Below are 17575 nucleotides of genomic sequence, written 5' to 3'. Positions count from 1 at the left end.
GAAGCCTCTGCCCTGTTTCAGCAGCAAGTCCCTGCAGTGCCCTGGAAAGGAGGGTCCCCTACAGATTAAATTAACTGCTGGCTTCCCCGTCGGCCTCTATTCTGTCTTTCAGTTTGAGTACAAGCTGGACCGAGAATTCCTTAAGGGCTGCAAGCTGTCTGTGACCGACGACAAAGACATGGTGCTGGCCCTGAGGAATTCTGTGATAGAGAGTGACGTAAGTACCAGGGCTGTACCCCTGAGAGGGACACAGGTGCTGCTGCACCGTCGCAAGTGGGGCCCTGGCCCCGGGGGGCCGGCCCCCACAGTGGCACAGCAGGGCCGCGGGTGGCCGCCCTCCAGGGACACGGAGGTGCAGCAGGGCTGGGGCCGGAGGCCCACTGCCTTCCCCAAGGGACGCTGCTTCCGTGGGGCCGTATGCTTCCCGCGTGCCCGGGTGGCCACCGCCTCCGCAGAGCCCTCCGAACCCGGGCCAGGCCCACTTGCCTGCTAGGAAGGCCCCTACGGCAAGAGCCGAAGTCTCTGCGGTGTGTTCCCTGAGGTTCCCATGTCGCAGCCTTGAGCGAGTCCCTCGTGGGCTGCGACCGTGGTTCCGTGTCCTGAGCTCTACCCAGGGCTCGGGGACTGAACACACACCCACGGGCCAGGGACCAAAGCAGGACTCTACCCCCTGCAGCTGAAATACAAAGAGAAGCATGTCAAGGAACGAGGGTCCTGCCACGCTGTGCCTGACACTCCTCAGATCCTCCTGGCGAAGACCGTCAGCCGCCTGGTGTCCGAGGTACCCACCCCCCCCCCCCAGTGGCCCCCTCCGCCCGGCCAGGCCCGAGGCACACGCCCTAACAGGCCCTCTGTGGGTTCCCGCAGAACAAGTACAAGGACTACGTCAAGAAGCACTTGGCCCAGGGCTCGTACACGACACTGCCGGAGACCAGGGACACCATCCACGTCAAGGAAGTGACCAAGCACGTCAGCGACGTAAGTGCCCAGCTGCGAGCCTGCGGTACCTCGGGATCCGGGCCAACCCGGCACAAGCTCTTGGCTGCAAGGGCTTTCGTGTGTGGCACTTGGCCCTCACCACTGTCGGTGCCGCTGTGTCCATGGAGGGCCCGGCATTACGAGGCCTCCCGCGGCGGCGGGATGGGTCATCCACAGCGTAGGGTGGGTGTTAGCAGCCCAGCGTTGAGACGAGGACACGTTGCTGAGTAACAGCGGCCTCTCTACCATTAAGCTGCTGAACGGTCTTAGAGAAGTAAAATCCCCGCCCTCCGTCCTTAGCAATAATGCTTCGATAATCTTGCTGTTGCATTTTTATGAGCCCTCTTTGGTTCTACGTATTTTGTAAAGCTGGAAATGGTCAATGAAAGAGTCTGTTGGCTTGCAGTCAGTTCTCCAAAGGCCGCTGCATTTCAAGCGTTGGGTTCCAGGGCAGAAATGACGAGGAGGAGCTAGATTATGGACCAGAGGCCTGGGTTCCAGACTGATGTCAAAATGGGAGCCGTGTTTTTTCCTGGAGATCTCACAGGTCTTCAAGTTAAAACAGTTCTTTTCCCGGATTCCTCTGCTCACACAAGTACTTCTGGCTCTGTTTAGACAAATTACAAAAAGAAGTTTGTCAAGGAGAAAGGAAAATCCAACTACTCCATCATGCTGGAGCCCCCAGATGTGAAACATGCTATGGAGGTGGCCAAGAAGCAGAGCAATGTAAGTTCCCTCTGTCTACACTCCCAGGGGTCCCAGTGAGCCAGCGGATCCCGAATTGGTGCATACCAGGCATCCAGTGTGTGGTAGTTTTAAAAATTGGCTTGGTTTTAATAAAAAAGTTCCTTTGTTTTCGATGAGGACTCTTTTAAAGACAGCATGTCTCCCACACGTGAGTAAACATTTCTTTCTCTCTAAATAAAGGTCGCTTACAAAAAAGATGCCAAAGAAAACCTGCATTACACCACGGTGGCTGACCGGCCAGACATCAAGAAGGCCACGCAGGCAGCCAAACAGGCCAGTGAGGTAAGCGTGGGGTTGACATGTCCCTGCTGCCCAGAAGTCACTGCCCCCAGGTGGTACAAGGCCCACCTCTTAGAACGAGTTGCCCATTTCGGTGGTCTTTGATGCAGGTGGAGTACAGAGCCAAGCACCGCAAGGAAGGCAGCCATGGGCTGAGCATGCTTGGTCGCCCAGACATCGAAATGGCCAAGAAGGCAGCCAAGCTGAGCAGCCAGGTAATAATACAGATGGGCAGTTGGCCGCTCTCATGTGACAAACCTTGCAGGACGGCGTGACCCCCAGCACGGAAGTGCAGAAGCAGCAACGGAAGAGATGCTCAGGATTTGATGGGCTCTCCTGAGCTTTGACAAGTGAGAGGGTTCGAGTGGGCCTTCTCTCCTGTCCCTCTCGGACATCCGCAGGCTCTGCTCATTCTCTGCTCCTCCATCTGTTGGGGTGTCTCTAGATGTCTGTGCTTCACTGTCTGCGTGGAGCAAACACATCAGCCTGCGAGGTCCTGCTGGAGCCTCAGGCAGTGAGATTACATTCCAGGGGCGGGATTCGTCCCTGAGTCACCTGTGGGAACTTAACAGGCGCGAGTTGTGACATTCCAACTTCTAGAACCCAGCCAGATGCAGCCCCCTTTATTCTTCATGCAGCATCCGTATATTGCATGACTGCGCTCAGAACTGGGGGGTGAACCAACCTCCTCAGGCTTGACGTCCGTGGATAAATAAACACAGTTTGGGGTGTGTCCAGGGTGCTGAGGGGAAATGCCTTGTCCTGTAGAATTTTCCCATAAGTCATCTTCAGCTGTTTTACCTGTTTACCTGTTCTCCCTTTCATTCAATGAAATCACATTGATCAAGCAAGTCCACTCTGTCTTCCTACCTCTCAGTGCCCTGTGATTATTTCATGACCCGCATTTCTCGTCCTAAGTGAAACCTGAGATGCGGAGAAGCTTTACTTCCTGTGGAAGCCTCGCCTCGGGGTTATAGCTTCTCCGTGTGGTCCCGGGCCCAGGGCTTCCTTACGTGTGGGCCTCCCCCGTCCTGACGTCCCCGCCTGATGATGCTTGGGGAGAATACTGCAGAGGCGCAGGGCCACACCTTACAACGCCTCTGTGATGAGGCCTTTGAAGAACACGAATGTACCCCTCAGTGATGTAAGACTGACCCCAGCAAGCTAGCACCTCTCTCTCTCTCATCTGCCTTCTTGACCTTACCCCCGGGGGACTGACCAAGGTCACACTCTTTTCTGTTGATTTTGTGTTGGAACGTGTCGAATGCTATAGAACTTTGTGGAAGGATCTACTTCTGTGCACACCCATCCCCTCCCTCTAGAACATGCCACTTGGAACAGGGTCCGAAGGCTCCAAATCAAATTCATGAGGTCACTGAAGGTAGCCTAAAGCCTTTAGCCTTTTCCACTTACTTTTATTTCGCATTAAAAAGAGGTGGTTATCTTTCCCACTCCTGGATAATATAAAAATGAGCAAGGCAAATACGATAGCGCCCAGTCCTATTCCCGACTGCGTGTTGCCCCAACGTAACTACTGGTTATGTTAACTATTACTTTTAAGAGTATCCTAGTGTGGATAATAAGTTATATGATTGCTTTATATGTAACATATTCTTTTGTATTTCTAGTTCCTCCATTTCTCAGTTTTTGAGTTAATTGATGTTGAGAAATAATTTGGAGTTTTGCATTTGCTGTTAGGTTAAATACCGAGAAAATTTCAACAAAGAGAAGGGCAAAACACCAAAATACAACCCAAAAGACAGCCAGCTCTACAAAGTCATGAAAGATGCTAACAATCTCGCAAGTGAGGTATGGTCTGTTTGTTTTCTCTAATTGGGGTAAAATATATAACGTGAAATTTGCCATTTTAACTATTTCTAAATGTGCAGTTGAGGGGCCCCTGGCTGGCTCAGTCAGGAGAGCGTAAGACTCTTGATCTCGGGGGTCGTGACTTTGAGCCACACGTTGGACGCGGAGGTTGCTAACATAAACAAATAGACGTACCGCTGAGTGGCATCGGTCACGTTTACAGTGCTGTCCAGCTACTGCCATTATTTCCATCTCCCCAAACAGAAATTCTGCGCCTCTTAAGCCCTAGCTCTCCACTTCTCTCTCCCCACAGCCTTTGTAACCTCGATAACCTACTTTGTGAGTTCGCCTCCTAGAGAATCTGACATCAGTGGAATCATACAACACTTGTCCTTTTGTCTGTCTGGCTTGACTTAGCATAATGTTTTCAGGGTTCACCCCTGTGGAAGCATTTGTCAGAACTACATCTCCTCTTATGACTCAGCCACATCCCGTGGTGTGTGCCCGCTGATTCATCTGCTGGTGGACACCCGAGTTGTTTCTGCTTTTGAGCTCCTGTGAACGAGGCGTGTGGCCCTTCCTCCCCATCTCCAGCCTGCATGTCGGGAGGGGGGTCTTACCATGGCTTCCGTTAGTACTGCTTAACGGTCCCCATTCATGTGATTTCACTCTTACTGCTTCACACGCAGGTGAGATATAAGGCCGACCTGAAGAAACTTCACAAGCCTGTGACTGACATGAAGGAATCGCTGATAATGAACCATGTGCTGAGTACAAGCCAGCTTGCCAGTTCTGTAAGCTCAGTCGTTTGCTCCGGAACCAGCATGTTTCACCCGTGTGTGTGCTGCGCTTACTACATACTTCTGTCCCCTTCTCTGCTCCTGGGACACTAGATTTACTTTGTTTGAGTGCATTTTTCCAAATTACAACATTTGTCTATCAAGTCCCCACGGACTGTGACCCCTCTCAGAATAGAAAAATGCTTTTATTCTTAAAATATTTAAACTTTTTATTTTCCAGTTAACGAAAGCCCTTCTCTCCTTCTAAGGACATAGAATCATGGTTTGGAATAATATCTTTCACTTCTTGATTTTTAAAACCTCCTTTGAATATGCCGTGTATCGCAGTGTTTACCGTCCTTTATTCACTGTCAGTACTGAACGTGGGTCTCCCTCCTTTGATGCGGTTTTGTAACCCCCCACTTAGTGTTTGCTGGTTTTAGTTTGGTCTTGATGCTGCTGCTGTGTAAATGTCTAACCTTACGAGGAAAAGCAGAAATGCTGAGCAGCTTTCCACCAATGTGCCTTTTCGCCCTCTTCCCCTCAGTACCAGTACAAGAAGAACTATGAGAAGAGTAAAGGGCACTACCACACGATACCTGACAATCTGGAGCAGCTTCATCTAAAGGAGGCCACAGAATTACAGAGCATAGTAAGTCACTCAGGACCTTTTCCTGATGCATACTCAGTGGCAGTGTCAACAATGTTGCTGAATTCCTCTCAGATTGGTAGTTACGGTTTTTAGTAACCATTGCTGGACTGAAATGTCCAAAGACATAAGGGAGCTTGGAGGGCCCCTGGGTGGCTCAGTGGTTGAGCGCCTGCCTTCAGCTCAGGGCGTGACCCCGGGGCCCCAGGATTGAATCCCATGTCAGGCTCCCTGCATGGAGCCTGCTTCTCCCTCTGCCTGTGTCTCTGCCTCTCTCTCTGTGTCTCTCATGAGCAAATAAATAAAATCTTTTTTTTTTTTTTTTAAGGTATAAGGGAGCTTGGAATTTAGCAGCATTTTGAAATAAAATTTTATACTATAAAAACAGCATCAACACGTATTAGAGAAATAGTGCTTGTACACTGCAGTGTGTGTTATTCAGATCACCGACAGGGGCGGGAAGCATGAAGATTATTTTACAAGAAGGGGGACAGAGCCCTTCCAGTAACCCCAGTGCTCTCATGGGTCAGCACCCCCACTTGGGAAACCTTGCAATGGTGTGATAGCCTTAGGAGGATTTTGAGCAGAGAAGTGACATGATTGGACCTACCACTGTAGTATCTGGGTACTTAAGGAATTGAAAATTGTAAAATAATTAAGACTCTCAAAAGAAAGGACTCCGAGAAGGAGTTTGCTATCATATAACTTATTTAGGTCTCCTGTTGGGCATTAACTGAGAGGGCTGACTAGGAGTGTCTTCATGTCAGCTGTGAAGCAGCCCGTGCCCCCCAGGTCTCTATTTTCAGAAAGATTGCTGAGATGGAGCATTGCCATGAAGATGCTGTATGAACAAGGGCCTCTGCCTCTCTGACTTTCCATTTCTGAATATCTGTGGGCTGCCCCCAGTCCTAATCATGTGGCTGCAACCTCCTTTGGATTGGGACATGTATTTGTAATGATGAGAACATTGTATTTGTGAAATTGCACTGGGGATCTTTTGAGAATGCCAGATTTATTAGTAAGTCGGTTGATGTATAAACTAGTTCTCATCTTTATATGAACTTTTATTGGCTGCATTGAATATGTGGTCACATATTCAATGGTTGGGTTGTGACCTAGATCCAATTATTGACATATAAAGAAAGTTGTATGTGTTCTCTCTCAAACTGAGACCCCAGGTCTCCAGTAAAAGTCCTCATGGAAGAAAAACTGGAGATATTTCTTAGAAATATTGACAGATGCTGCGGTTACACCGTTCACATCTACACGTATCCGATCTTGGCCGACCTTCTCTGATGGGTGACTTTCCCACTGCATTTCCTTACCTCGGCCTTTCTCTCAGCTGGTTCTTCTGCAGTAATCCTTTGAGACAAAGGATTGAAATTGAGCACAAATCCTGATTCTGCCTTGCAGACAGTAACGGTGTTTTCTCCCAGGCAACAACAAAAAGGTTCTAGATCTGAAACACAACAGGAACCTGTTTTGAATGACCGTGAAATGCCACCCAAATGGACTAACATAGCAGTTAAAAAAAATACTATCCCTAAACTGGTCTCTGAGAATTGACCAGAGGAGATCTATCTAATAAAGCTTTTCCCCACTAGGTGAAATACAAAGAAAAGTATGAAAAGGAACGAGGAAAGCCAATGTTGGACTTTGAAACACCAACGTACATCACCGCCAAAGAGTCTCAGCAGATGCAAAGTGGCGTAAGTCCTAAAGAATACACCACACAAGAAATATACCATCGAGCTGTTAAAAACAAGCTCTGCACACATGTCTCCAGCCTTCTGTTCTGGTTGTAGGTCATGGAACTTTTTAAACTGTGGTCACTAAAATTTTTCCATCTCAGAAATCTTATGGTTCGACTATACTAAACGTTCTGAATAGTAAATATTTACCATAAATGTTTTATTTCAACTCTCATTTTCATAGCATTAGAATATAACAAACTATTCTTTGAAACAAATTATATTGAATGTGATATGAATTTGTCTCTGATAAATGAAAAGTTCCCTCTGCAAAGACCTGACCCACCATTGGCTTTCGATTGCTCTTAATAGGAAGTTCCAAGCCAAACAAAAGAGTAATGATCAAGATGTTTATCAAAATATCAGATGTCAAGATGCCATATTTGCTATTTTAGAAATGTATAGAGAAGCATCTAAAAAAATTTTTTCCCCTTTTTAACCAACAGCAGAAAAGAATGGAATCTTATTTTGAATTTTAGGAAGTCTGTTTTCATTGGGAAGCAGACTTACATTGGACTGCTTTTTACCTCTCCTTCATGGGGCATATTTCCAACTATAAAGATAAATGGCTGTTAATAAAGTACCACTTTGTGGCGCTTTCTGGTGCAAAGAAGTCCAAATAATGAAAAGTTTAACATAGTCTTAGAACTTTCCTGTAAATTTAAAATTATATCAATTAAAAATTATAGAAATGGGGTTCCAACATTTATTCCAAGTCCCCAGTGAGATTACCTAGTCCAGGGATTGGAGAGGAGATGGGGGAGGGGAGGAGGTTGTGACTCTCTCAATGGAAGACAAAATCATAGGATTTTTCCATTTTATTGTCCACCGTGTCTATTCAGAGATTAAAAATAATAAGTCATGATTATGAAAAGGGCCAAATTTGCATTTCTTGCTGTCAGGCTCTTCTTTCTCTGCATTGTTATTTTGCCCTTACTTACTTTTAGTTCAGGAGTAAAATCTTTTGTTGCCTCAGGAGAGATGACAATGGATTCAGAGTCTTGGTAGCACATGTGTCCTTCCACTGTCCTTCCCTGTTGTGAGACGTCGGTGGGGCAGTAGCACCAGCTGCGTGTTAGACATTTGAATGAGCCTAACAAAGCTGCTCCACCCCTGAGTCTCCTTGAGGCTGTTTGTTGTAGACAAAATATTTCCAGAACAATCAGAAACTTTTCAAATATGTGACCTTTAGCAAAAACGATGATCCAGTTAAGGGACCATACGTGGAAGGACAATGTTGTGATTTTTTTTCTTCCTAGGTTTGAGAAATGAGTTGTAATAAAGATTCTTTTTTTAATTTCTGTTTTCCTTCCCACTCACATTAGAAAGAATATAGGAAAGAGTATGAAGAGTCCATTAAAGGCAGAAACCTCACGGGCCTGGAGGTCACGCCAGCTTTATTACATGTCAAATATGCAACCAAAATAGCCAGCGAGGTAGTGCCCACTTGGTCTCTTCTTTCCCTCTTGATCCCAATAAATGCACTAATGACGCTCATCAATGTGTTCCTTCTACCATTTTCATCACCATCTAACTTCTGTGGGTTTCAAGTTGGGTTCACATGTGTTTGGTATTACCACCTAGTCTCTCACCCGGATTAATTCTTCTCATTTTTTAATTGAATACCTAATGAAATGTGCTTACCTTAGCATCCTATTAATGACTAGCTCCTTATTTAATATTAACTGTTGAAGCTGATTCCCTGCCTTTATGCATATCTTTAATCACTAAACTGTAACTACTTAAAATTGGAAGGGGTTCTTTTGTCTTTGGGCTCTTCACCTAAGAAGAACAATCCAGGCTTTCTTGTCAGTGGTGTTTGCTTTTATTTTGTGATACAGAAAGAATACAGGAAAGATCTAGAGGAAAGCATCCGCGGGAAGGGTCTCAGTGAAATGGAAGACACACCTGACATGCTGAGAGCAAAGAACGCCACTCAAATCCTCAATGAGGTAGGCCCGCAGCCAACCGCATGCATGTAGTTAAGAGAGCAGTTTCTCCTTCCCAGCAAGTTACACGAAAAAAGAGAAGAGGGAAAAAGAATTTTTAATTTCAAATTCCATATCCAACATGGTTATTAACTGTTAAATAAAATAGATCTCAGGGATCCCTGGGTGGAGCAGCGGTTTGGCGCCTGCCTTTGGCCCAGGGCGCGATCCTGGAGACCCGGGATCGAATCCCACGTCAGGCTCCAGGTGCATGGAGCCTGCTTCTCCCTCTGCCTATGTCTCTGCCTCTCTCTCTCCCTCTATATGACTATCATAAATAAATTTAAAAAAAAATTAAACCCTTAAAAAAAAATAAAATAAAATAGATCTCAATGTCTGATGAGTTGCTATTGTAACAGTTTGTGTCTAGTGGCTACCATAATCTGTTATTTATCTAGTAGTATTTGATTTAACCATGATCCATTGGATGTCCTCACTTAAACTAAAACACCACATTACAATATTGTACCCCTAAGTTCAACACTAGTTATGGAGCAAACCAGATTTAAAATTTCCATTTTACTTTGATTTTCTAACTAGAGATTGCTAAAAAGTATTCAGAATGAAGCCTTACGTGTTATCACGAGTAGAATGGGTTTCTGTGGTCACTGCTGCATCTGACCACAGGGAATGGCAAAGGTGACCAGCAACCAAGTAGTGGTGTATTATGTGGAATCACAGTCACTGTGTATTTACCACCCAGTTGTGGAAGGTAGGTAACTCGTTTCAATGCTACTACAGAAAGAATATAAGAGAGACTTGGAGCTGGAAGTCAAAGGAAGAGGCCTGAATGCCATGGCCAATGAAACTCCTGACTTCATGAGGGCCAGGAATGCTACTGATATTGCCAGTCAGGTCAGTGGTTCTATTCGTGTCAATCTTAAAAAAAATAAAAATAAAAAATAAAAAAATGATTACAGGGACACGGTGTTGTCCTTCTATTATCTTGGTTGGTTGACAGTCATATGTGTATAGTGGCATTTTTAAACATCTGTCTGGTGGAATCCATTCTGGAGCAGGGACCCTCTTTACATCCGTCTTTCTGAGTCTGTGGCAACAGAAGACATTCAGAGAAAAGGGCAGGAGTCGGGGAGCTTGAGGCTGGGGCAGATTCAGATATCCTGGTCTTGTTTTTAGTCAGTACACCCCCCACCAGCCCCAGCAGTCAGCACCAAGAATTCCTTGCTTAGAACATTTTGGGAGTTCGTTCTTTCCCTCCTTTCAAGACCTAAATATAAAAGGTAGTTTTTAACATCCCACATTGTTTTTTTGTCCAGCTCCCAGCTCTTAACATATGTGAAGAATCCCCACCTCACTATCTGTTGATTATCTGGTTCCTCTCCCACTACTTCTCTCCTCCCCTCCTCCCCAGCCCCTAGATACTAGATAGTAAGTCTTTCCACAATCAGGACTCAACCTTTCTGAATCTCACTCTTTAGTATAAAGCTATGAACACAATAGGAAAAATATATAGAGAGAGGGCCTCAAATGAATGAACCCTTTTGGAAAAGAAATACCACTTCTCAATCAAATGAAACCAAATATATACATGGTAGACATTTACCCAAGTGTTGGGTGTTCTTTTGCAGATTAAGTATAAGCAGTCAGCAGAAATGGAGAAAGCCAATTTCACTTCTGTGGTTGATACTCCGGAGATCATTCATGCCCAGCAAGTCAAGAACCTTTCAAGCCAGGTAAGGATGTTCATCTCAATATTACTCCTAGACCCCAAGCATGAAGAGTAAGTTTTTCCACTAATACCTGAGTAGGCTCTTTCAAGTCACATTGTTGCCCAGTAAAGGAGGAAGCGTTCATGTGTGATGCAAGTTTGAGTCCGAGGTGAGGTTTCTGTATCAAAACTAATGGAGACTGTGTGAGGGAACTTGAAGGTACTGAAGAACTCTTACTTGGTACCACGCGTGGTAATGAATCAATATTTGAACATGTAAAATCTCCTATATTGTGGATGTAAGATGTGTGTGCAACTCTGGAAGAAACAAAGTAGACATCCCGTATCAGGATTACCAGTCTCCTCAATCAGATTGACCTATGTCATCAACAGCAACCAGGCAATCTAACCCTGGTTCCTCCATGAGGGATAACTGAGCAATGAGGGAAGGTACGATGTTCTTTATACAGCAGGATCTACTCTTGTTTGTTTTGATACTTGGTGATATCAGGGGTGTGCAATTTAAGTAGCTTCAGATTAGAATTTTTGCTTGTCTTCTGAGTCGTGAGCTACAAAGCTATAGTGACACGACCAGGCTGTGCTTTATAAACCCCTGGGAATGTCATTTTCCTGGCCCCACCTTGGAATTTTGAAGCTAATGAGCCTGATGTAGGCCCTGGACATCTGTTTTTGTTTGTTGATTTGTTGGTTGGGGTGTGTGTGTGTGTGTGTGTGTGTGTGTGTGTGTGGTAAATCTTCACAGGCGATCTGTCAATGGCCAGTTGGATCAGGGGAATCATGGGTTTAAATCCTTCATTAACAACATGTAATTTTATATCATAAAACTAGACATGGGAAAAATAGTTATCACTGGAGAATGGTTTATTTAAGAAACAGATATATTCAAAGGGAAAAATGAACCTTTTTGGGGGGACGGGGAAGCATTTTATTACCAAAATTATCTGGGACCCAAACTACCAGGTGGTGTTCATTGAGGGAGGCCAGCATTCTTGAGGCTGAGCGAGGCTTGCCAGCCACATGGCCCTGAGCCTTTGGAGCCAGTCCTTAAGGAAAACCGCAGAGTGCAGGCCTTACTCGGTTCTCTTGGAGCTTTCCTCGGCCTAGTTCCTCAAGTCCTAGGATATGGCCAGGCAGCTGTCTTCCTTCCCAATTTAGATGAGTGGTTCCCTTTGAGTGACGTAGGGGTGCTGGTGCTTTCTACAAAACTGCTGCTCGGTTTTCAGTGAAAAGTAGGTATTTTATAACCTCCAAGTCTCGTCCTGGGGGTTAATGCAAGCAGTGTGAATGGGCCTACGAATTCAGGGTAATATACTGAGTATTTTCTAATGCCAGGGGCCCAGGACTCAGAACACCCCCAGGTTCCAAGTACCAACTCAGCACCCTCCTAGGGTCTAGCACTAGCTCAGCAAACCAGGACAGGCAGCTTTTGCTTAACCTTTAGAAAATAAAAGGAAAAGAAAAGGAGGTCTAACCCCCCCCTCCCGGGGCCGTGAGAACTGTTTGCCTTACGTTTGCATAACTAAGAGGAGTCATTCAGGGGATTTTTTTCCTGAATAAGGAAAGTGGTGAACTCTTCTTTCCTTCCAGAAATTTTTGTTTTAACTGGCTTCCCGTTCAAAGTCTAAGCTGAAATCTCTTATTGGTTCTTTGTTATCTCTGAGTAGACTGAATCTCTCAGCCGTAAATGTAATTCGTGATTTTAGTTTAGGTGAAGGGGACCTAGAGAGTGGTTTTATCCCCTGGCAACAGTAGCTGGGTTCCTCAGCCCTCCCCGCCCAAACTTCCCGGAAAGGAGGGAGACCCCGGAGCCACATAAAGCTGGGAGACCAGTGAAGGGACAGCGGGGAAGGGCCATCGGCTCCAGGGCAGAGTCAGTGCTCGGCCTCCCAGCCTAGTGGAGGAGAGTGGGGTCAGCGCTGGCGCGTGGCCCCCAGGCACCAGGCCGCGTCTCGTGCCTGCAGGCCCCAAACCTGGCCACGGACACCTGGGCTGCGGCAGAACCAAGGTGATGGAGGCCGCAGCTTGGGGGGCAGGGGGCGAGACGGTCCAGCGGGTGCAGCCCTCCCGTGTGCTCAGGGCTCCTGTGGCCACGTGGGGCCCACAGGCTTCGTGGGGCAGATGCCTGGGGCCTCTGCAGCCCGTCGGCCGGATGACGGCCAGCCTAGGCCATGGCCGCGGGTGAGTTGTCGCAGGGCCCCGGACCTGTGTCGTGGAGACCCCAGTGCTGCGGGGCCACAGCTGCCCACGCCTGCTGGTCCTCCTGCCGCTTGGGTCCTGAGGCCAGCATCCCTGAGCACAGCTGTTGGCAGCTCAGGGAGAACCTTCCTTTCACCCGCTAAGGCCAGCGTTAGAGAGGCCTGTTGGAGCCTCTTAACCTCCTGCTCTGCTCCACCTGCCGTGGGAGTCGGGCCCCTGACTAAGGACCCGGTGTCCAGCTCACAGGAGGCTCCCCGCTGTCAGGAGCCTGCTAGTCTGTCACCTTCCTGCTGTGGGCCAGCCAGCAAGGGTCTTCTGCTGCTGTCTTTGCCACGATAGTGGGTTTCATTAAAGGCCCTGTGGCTCAGGGATGCCCGGTGGGGGCAGGGGGAGGGGGGGGCTCAGCACTGGAGCGTCTGCCTGAGGCTCAGGGTGTGACCCCAGGTCCTGGGATCGAGTCCCACGTCGGGCTCCTGCAGGGAGCCTGCTTCTCCCTCCATCTGTGTCTCTGCCTCTCTCTGTGTGTCTCTCATGAATAAATAAATAAGACCTTTTATAAATGTCCATGCTCAGTTTTCCGGGGGGGGGGGGGCGGGGGGGAGAAGGCATGGCACTCACTGACCAAGAGAGGGCTCTGCTTTAGAGCTCCCTAGCACCCATGACAGAGGACTTACCTCCAGCTAACCAGGAAGGGCAGTTTTAGGTCCCCTTGGCCCGTGTTCCTGTGGTATTCACCGTCCCTATTTCTTGGAATCTGTTCTCAGAAAAAGTACAAAGAAGATGCAGAGAAATGCATGTCCTATTATGAGACTGTTTTGGATACCCCAGAGATGCAGAGAGTCCGGGAGAACCAAAAGAACTTCAGCCTTGTAAGTTTTCATTGAACCTAAGACACGGCGCACTGATACCCGGGGCGCGGTGGGCACGGTGGGTGCCCCTGGGCTCCACACCTGGGCCTCCGCCTGCAAGGGCTGTGGAGCAGCCTGCACAGCCCCCACCCGTGGCCCAGGAAACGTTCTTCTCCAGGATCACCTTCTGGTTCAATCCCAAATCATAGCGTGAAAGACCCACTGCTGCTTGGTTAGTGGCTTCATGTCACTGCACGTGAACTGTCTCCACCTCCCACTAGTGGTGACATCTGTCTTTTTCAAAATGAATTCAAGAAGGGATGCATTTTTAAAATATATATATATATATATATATATATATATATATATATATATATAACTTGACACTTTACCATTTTTTAGGGACCAAAAAAAATTTTTTTATAGAATTCTTATTAAAGAAATCCCTTTTGGCTCTCAGACAGTGATTATTGTGGCATAGATATTTGGGTTTTGTTTTAATTTGGATTTTAAATTCCCTTACACAATAGAGACAACTTAAAATATATTTTAAAATGTTGAAATCTTAACAAGATGTTTACTCTTTCTTCATAGCTCCAATACCAGTGTGACCTTAAAAACAGTAAAGGAAAAATTACAGTTGTTCAAGACACGCCAGAAATACTGCGTGTTAAAGAAAATCAAAAGAATTTCAGCTCGGTATATTTACTATTTATCTTCCATTTAATGCTAACCTAATAATTCTATTCTCCTCTTTAAAAATATGCTAGCCTCCCGTTGATTCAGACCATTAACATCTAACCTCAGCAGTTAATACTAGCAGTTGTTACAATTTCCTATACTTTGCTCGAAAACCATCAGTGCAGAGACCATTTGAAATAACAACTTAAATCTGCTAACAAAGTAACTTTTCTTCCTTTTTAATTTTTTTAATCCCAGAGCAGTAACGTGTGTTGTCTTGTTCTACGAAGATGGATTTCTTTTTGACATTGTGATTTCTTTCACTACCCTTCCCCAGAATAACTGACTTCACATTTCTTTAATGGATTTTGTGTTTCCTACGGGAGGGGTCTTTTAAAATCAACATTTTTCTGGTTTTTGTCACCCTGCATTAATACAGTACAGTAATCTTAAATCTCAAGATCTGGAAAGTTACCCGTGTTGTACATATGGCTGGAGTTACCAGTGCTGACGTGGAAGGCATCAGATACTCCAGCACGTGGCCAAGAACATTCTCTAGTGCCTTTTGTGTTCACAGAAGCCATGTTTCCTAGTCTTCCTCCGGGAATTGCTGGGCTTTCTTTTCTCTATAACGTTGTCCTGATCTTGAATGCCCAGGTTTTATATAAAGAAGATGTCTCGCCGGGCACTGCGATCGGAAAGACCCCTGAGATGATGAGAGTGAAGCAAACGCAAGACCACATTAGCTCGGTAAATACCCCTCCCCGCCCCCACGGACTCACTGCTGTGTCTCTGCCTCCCCCTGATCATGTACTTTGAGGGCCGAGCTGCTCAAAACCTTTGTCGCAGAAGCAGCTGGTACTGGTGGTGAGGAAGGGGGGCTACCTGTGGGAAGTGGAGAGGTCAGTGTTGGAGCAAACCAGAGCTGGGTGGTGGGTAAAGCGGTGAAAATAGATTTGTGCAGTAGGGGAGAGAGGTCACAGTATAGGCCTGGGCTCAATTCCAAACACTGCCAGGAAGAGTAAGGATTTATAACCAGGGATGGGGTGGAGGAGATGAGGAGGAAGGGGGAGAACAGAAAATTAGAGAAAAATGTAAGGGTAAGGGGGGTTTGGGCTGAGGCTACCGGATGTGGTTCTTGCTGGTGGCAGGCCAGGGTGCCCCGGCGGGGCCTGGGGGGGGGGGGGGGATACGGAATTTGGTCCCGTATCAAGGATGAAGGGGGTCCCAAGGGTAGGGGGCTCTGGCTAAGCTGACTTATTAGCAGGATGCTTTCTGAAACCATGGGTACCAAGTTAGACCCAGAAGTAGACCAGGGGCCCAGTTGGGGAGAAGATCCAAAGGACCCTGACTGGAGTTTGGTCAGGAGAGATGCCTTGTCACTTGTTAGAAAATACAGTTCAGCCTTCCGGCGTGTGTGCACGTGGCCGTATCTGTCGGAGCCAACTGAACCGCTGGGTATAAGATCACCAGCGTGCACGGGAAGGATGGGGGTTCCGGTGTGAGCGTGGACTCCCCTCGGCCCCACCCTCACACCCAGGAGAGACGCCAGGTGTCCTTGCCCACGGCACTGTTCTGACCCAGAGTCGGACCGTGGCCCCGTTCACACTGAGTGCAGAGTCTCTACTGCTTAAATTGTGACTTGAAAACCTGCAGAGCTTCTAACCAAACATATGCACGTGTTCGCATTTTTATATCCGCAGGTGAAGTACAAGGAAGCCATCGGGCAAGGAATCCCGATCCCTGACCTGCCGGAAGTAAAACGCATCAAGGAGACACAGAAGCACATTAGCTCGGTAAGGGCACCTGCGCAGCCTGCCCCCGCACACTTGCCACCCAGCTCTGAGTCCTCCCCTCGCCCGTGCCCTGGGGATGGGGTGAACCTCCCTCCATCCTAGATGAGAAACCTGCCTTCACACCACTGAGGAGCAGGAGAGACTTGGCTTCTTGATTAGTCCTCACACCTGCAGTTTCTAGACTGAAAAGTGCCAACAGTAATAGGGTTGAGTAATGTAGTGCCAACAGGAAGTGGTAATAAGGTTTCCAGAATGATCTCCAGTGAGTTAAAAGATATAAACATGGGGGCGCCGAGGTGGCTCAGTGGTTGAGCGTCTGCCTTTGGCTCAGATCGTGATCCCGGGATCGAATCCCGCCTCCATCCCTGCATGGAGCCTGCTTCTCCCTCTGTCTCTGTCTCTGCCTCTCTCTGTGTCTTAGGAATAAATAAATAAAATCTTAAAAAATATATATATAACCATAGAAATAACACAAAGTATTATATTATTATAGTATGTGTATTCTATGATACATTAGATAATTGTATAAAATTCTATATTATGTATTGTAATAATATATATAGTATTTTGTGTTACTCTCATGTGTGTATTTGCATGTGTGTGTATCTCAGGACCTCCTCCCTTGTCCAGAAAAGCTCTAGGTAGGCGTGAGAAGTCTCTGCACTTCTCCTCTCCCGTCCAAGATCTCTTGCCCTGTTGGCTCTGTCTTGCAGGTGCAGCGTATGTTTAAGGGGGGTCCTCCGTCTACGCAGTGCCGTACTGTGTATTAAGTGTGTTCTGAGGACTTGCGGGCACCTGTGCAGCGCGGGGGTGTGGGGAGGTGAGGGATGGGGGGTCCCTCACACCTGACCTCTATCGGGCTAGCCCGGCCTCTGCTCCCCACCCCCAGCACTGCGAGTGCGCACCCACACACGCGCTCATACTCTCACACTTGCACTCAGCTTTCCCATCGGTTCTAAGCAATCCCAAGCACGCTCTAAGCAACGGCTGGCTACTAGCAAGAGACTTTTTGGAGTTTGGGAAATAGTTTATGACCAATAAAAAGTGAGGACCTTGGCCTCCGAGATTCTGCTGTCACGGGAGGACTGAACTCTCGTCTTGTTGCCGTTAGGAGACGCTTGCTATTTCTCTTGCAGGTTGTTCGTATTACTTAGGTCTCATTCCTGTTTCACTCTTCTTGCTTGTACTCTGGCTTCCCGGCAGCACAAATCTCATCTAGAGCTTTGTGTCCACGAATCCAAGAAAACCCCTTTAGTCACTGATTGCAACTCCCTGTCTTCCTTATGTTTTGTTCTGTTTATCCACGAGCAGTTCGGCTGCCTTGTGGGGTAAAGAAACCCAAGTTCGAACTAAAATGGTAGATTGTTAAAGATCCCTAGAAGTT

General features: G+C 47.1%; 1 protein-coding gene across 1 annotated transcript in view; it reads left to right on the top strand.

Annotated features, from left to right (window-relative positions):
• The window catches only part of NEB (nebulin), a 200923-nt gene that overhangs the window by 166873 nt on the left and 16475 nt on the right, over nt 1–17575 (top strand). Inside the window, 18 exon segments of the mRNA XM_049097113.1 lie at nt 113–217; nt 677–781; nt 868–978; nt 1594–1704; nt 1906–2007; nt 2115–2219; nt 3703–3813; nt 4503–4607; nt 5140–5244; nt 6846–6950; nt 8318–8428; nt 8834–8944; nt 9722–9835; nt 10570–10674; nt 13631–13735; nt 14309–14413; nt 15053–15145; nt 16099–16191. Of these exon segments, the coding sequence (XP_048953070.1) occupies nt 113–217; nt 677–781; nt 868–978; nt 1594–1704; nt 1906–2007; nt 2115–2219; nt 3703–3813; nt 4503–4607; nt 5140–5244; nt 6846–6950; nt 8318–8428; nt 8834–8944; nt 9722–9835; nt 10570–10674; nt 13631–13735; nt 14309–14413; nt 15053–15145; nt 16099–16191 (1902 nt within the window).

This window comes from Canis lupus, chromosome 19, assembly GCF_003254725.2.
Source record: "Canis lupus dingo isolate Sandy chromosome 19, ASM325472v2, whole genome shotgun sequence".
NCBI classification, from domain to species: Eukaryota; Metazoa; Chordata; class Mammalia; order Carnivora; family Canidae; genus Canis; species Canis lupus.
The sequence above is the reverse complement of the archived record's forward strand: the minus strand, read 5'-3'. Positions and strand labels throughout refer to the sequence as shown.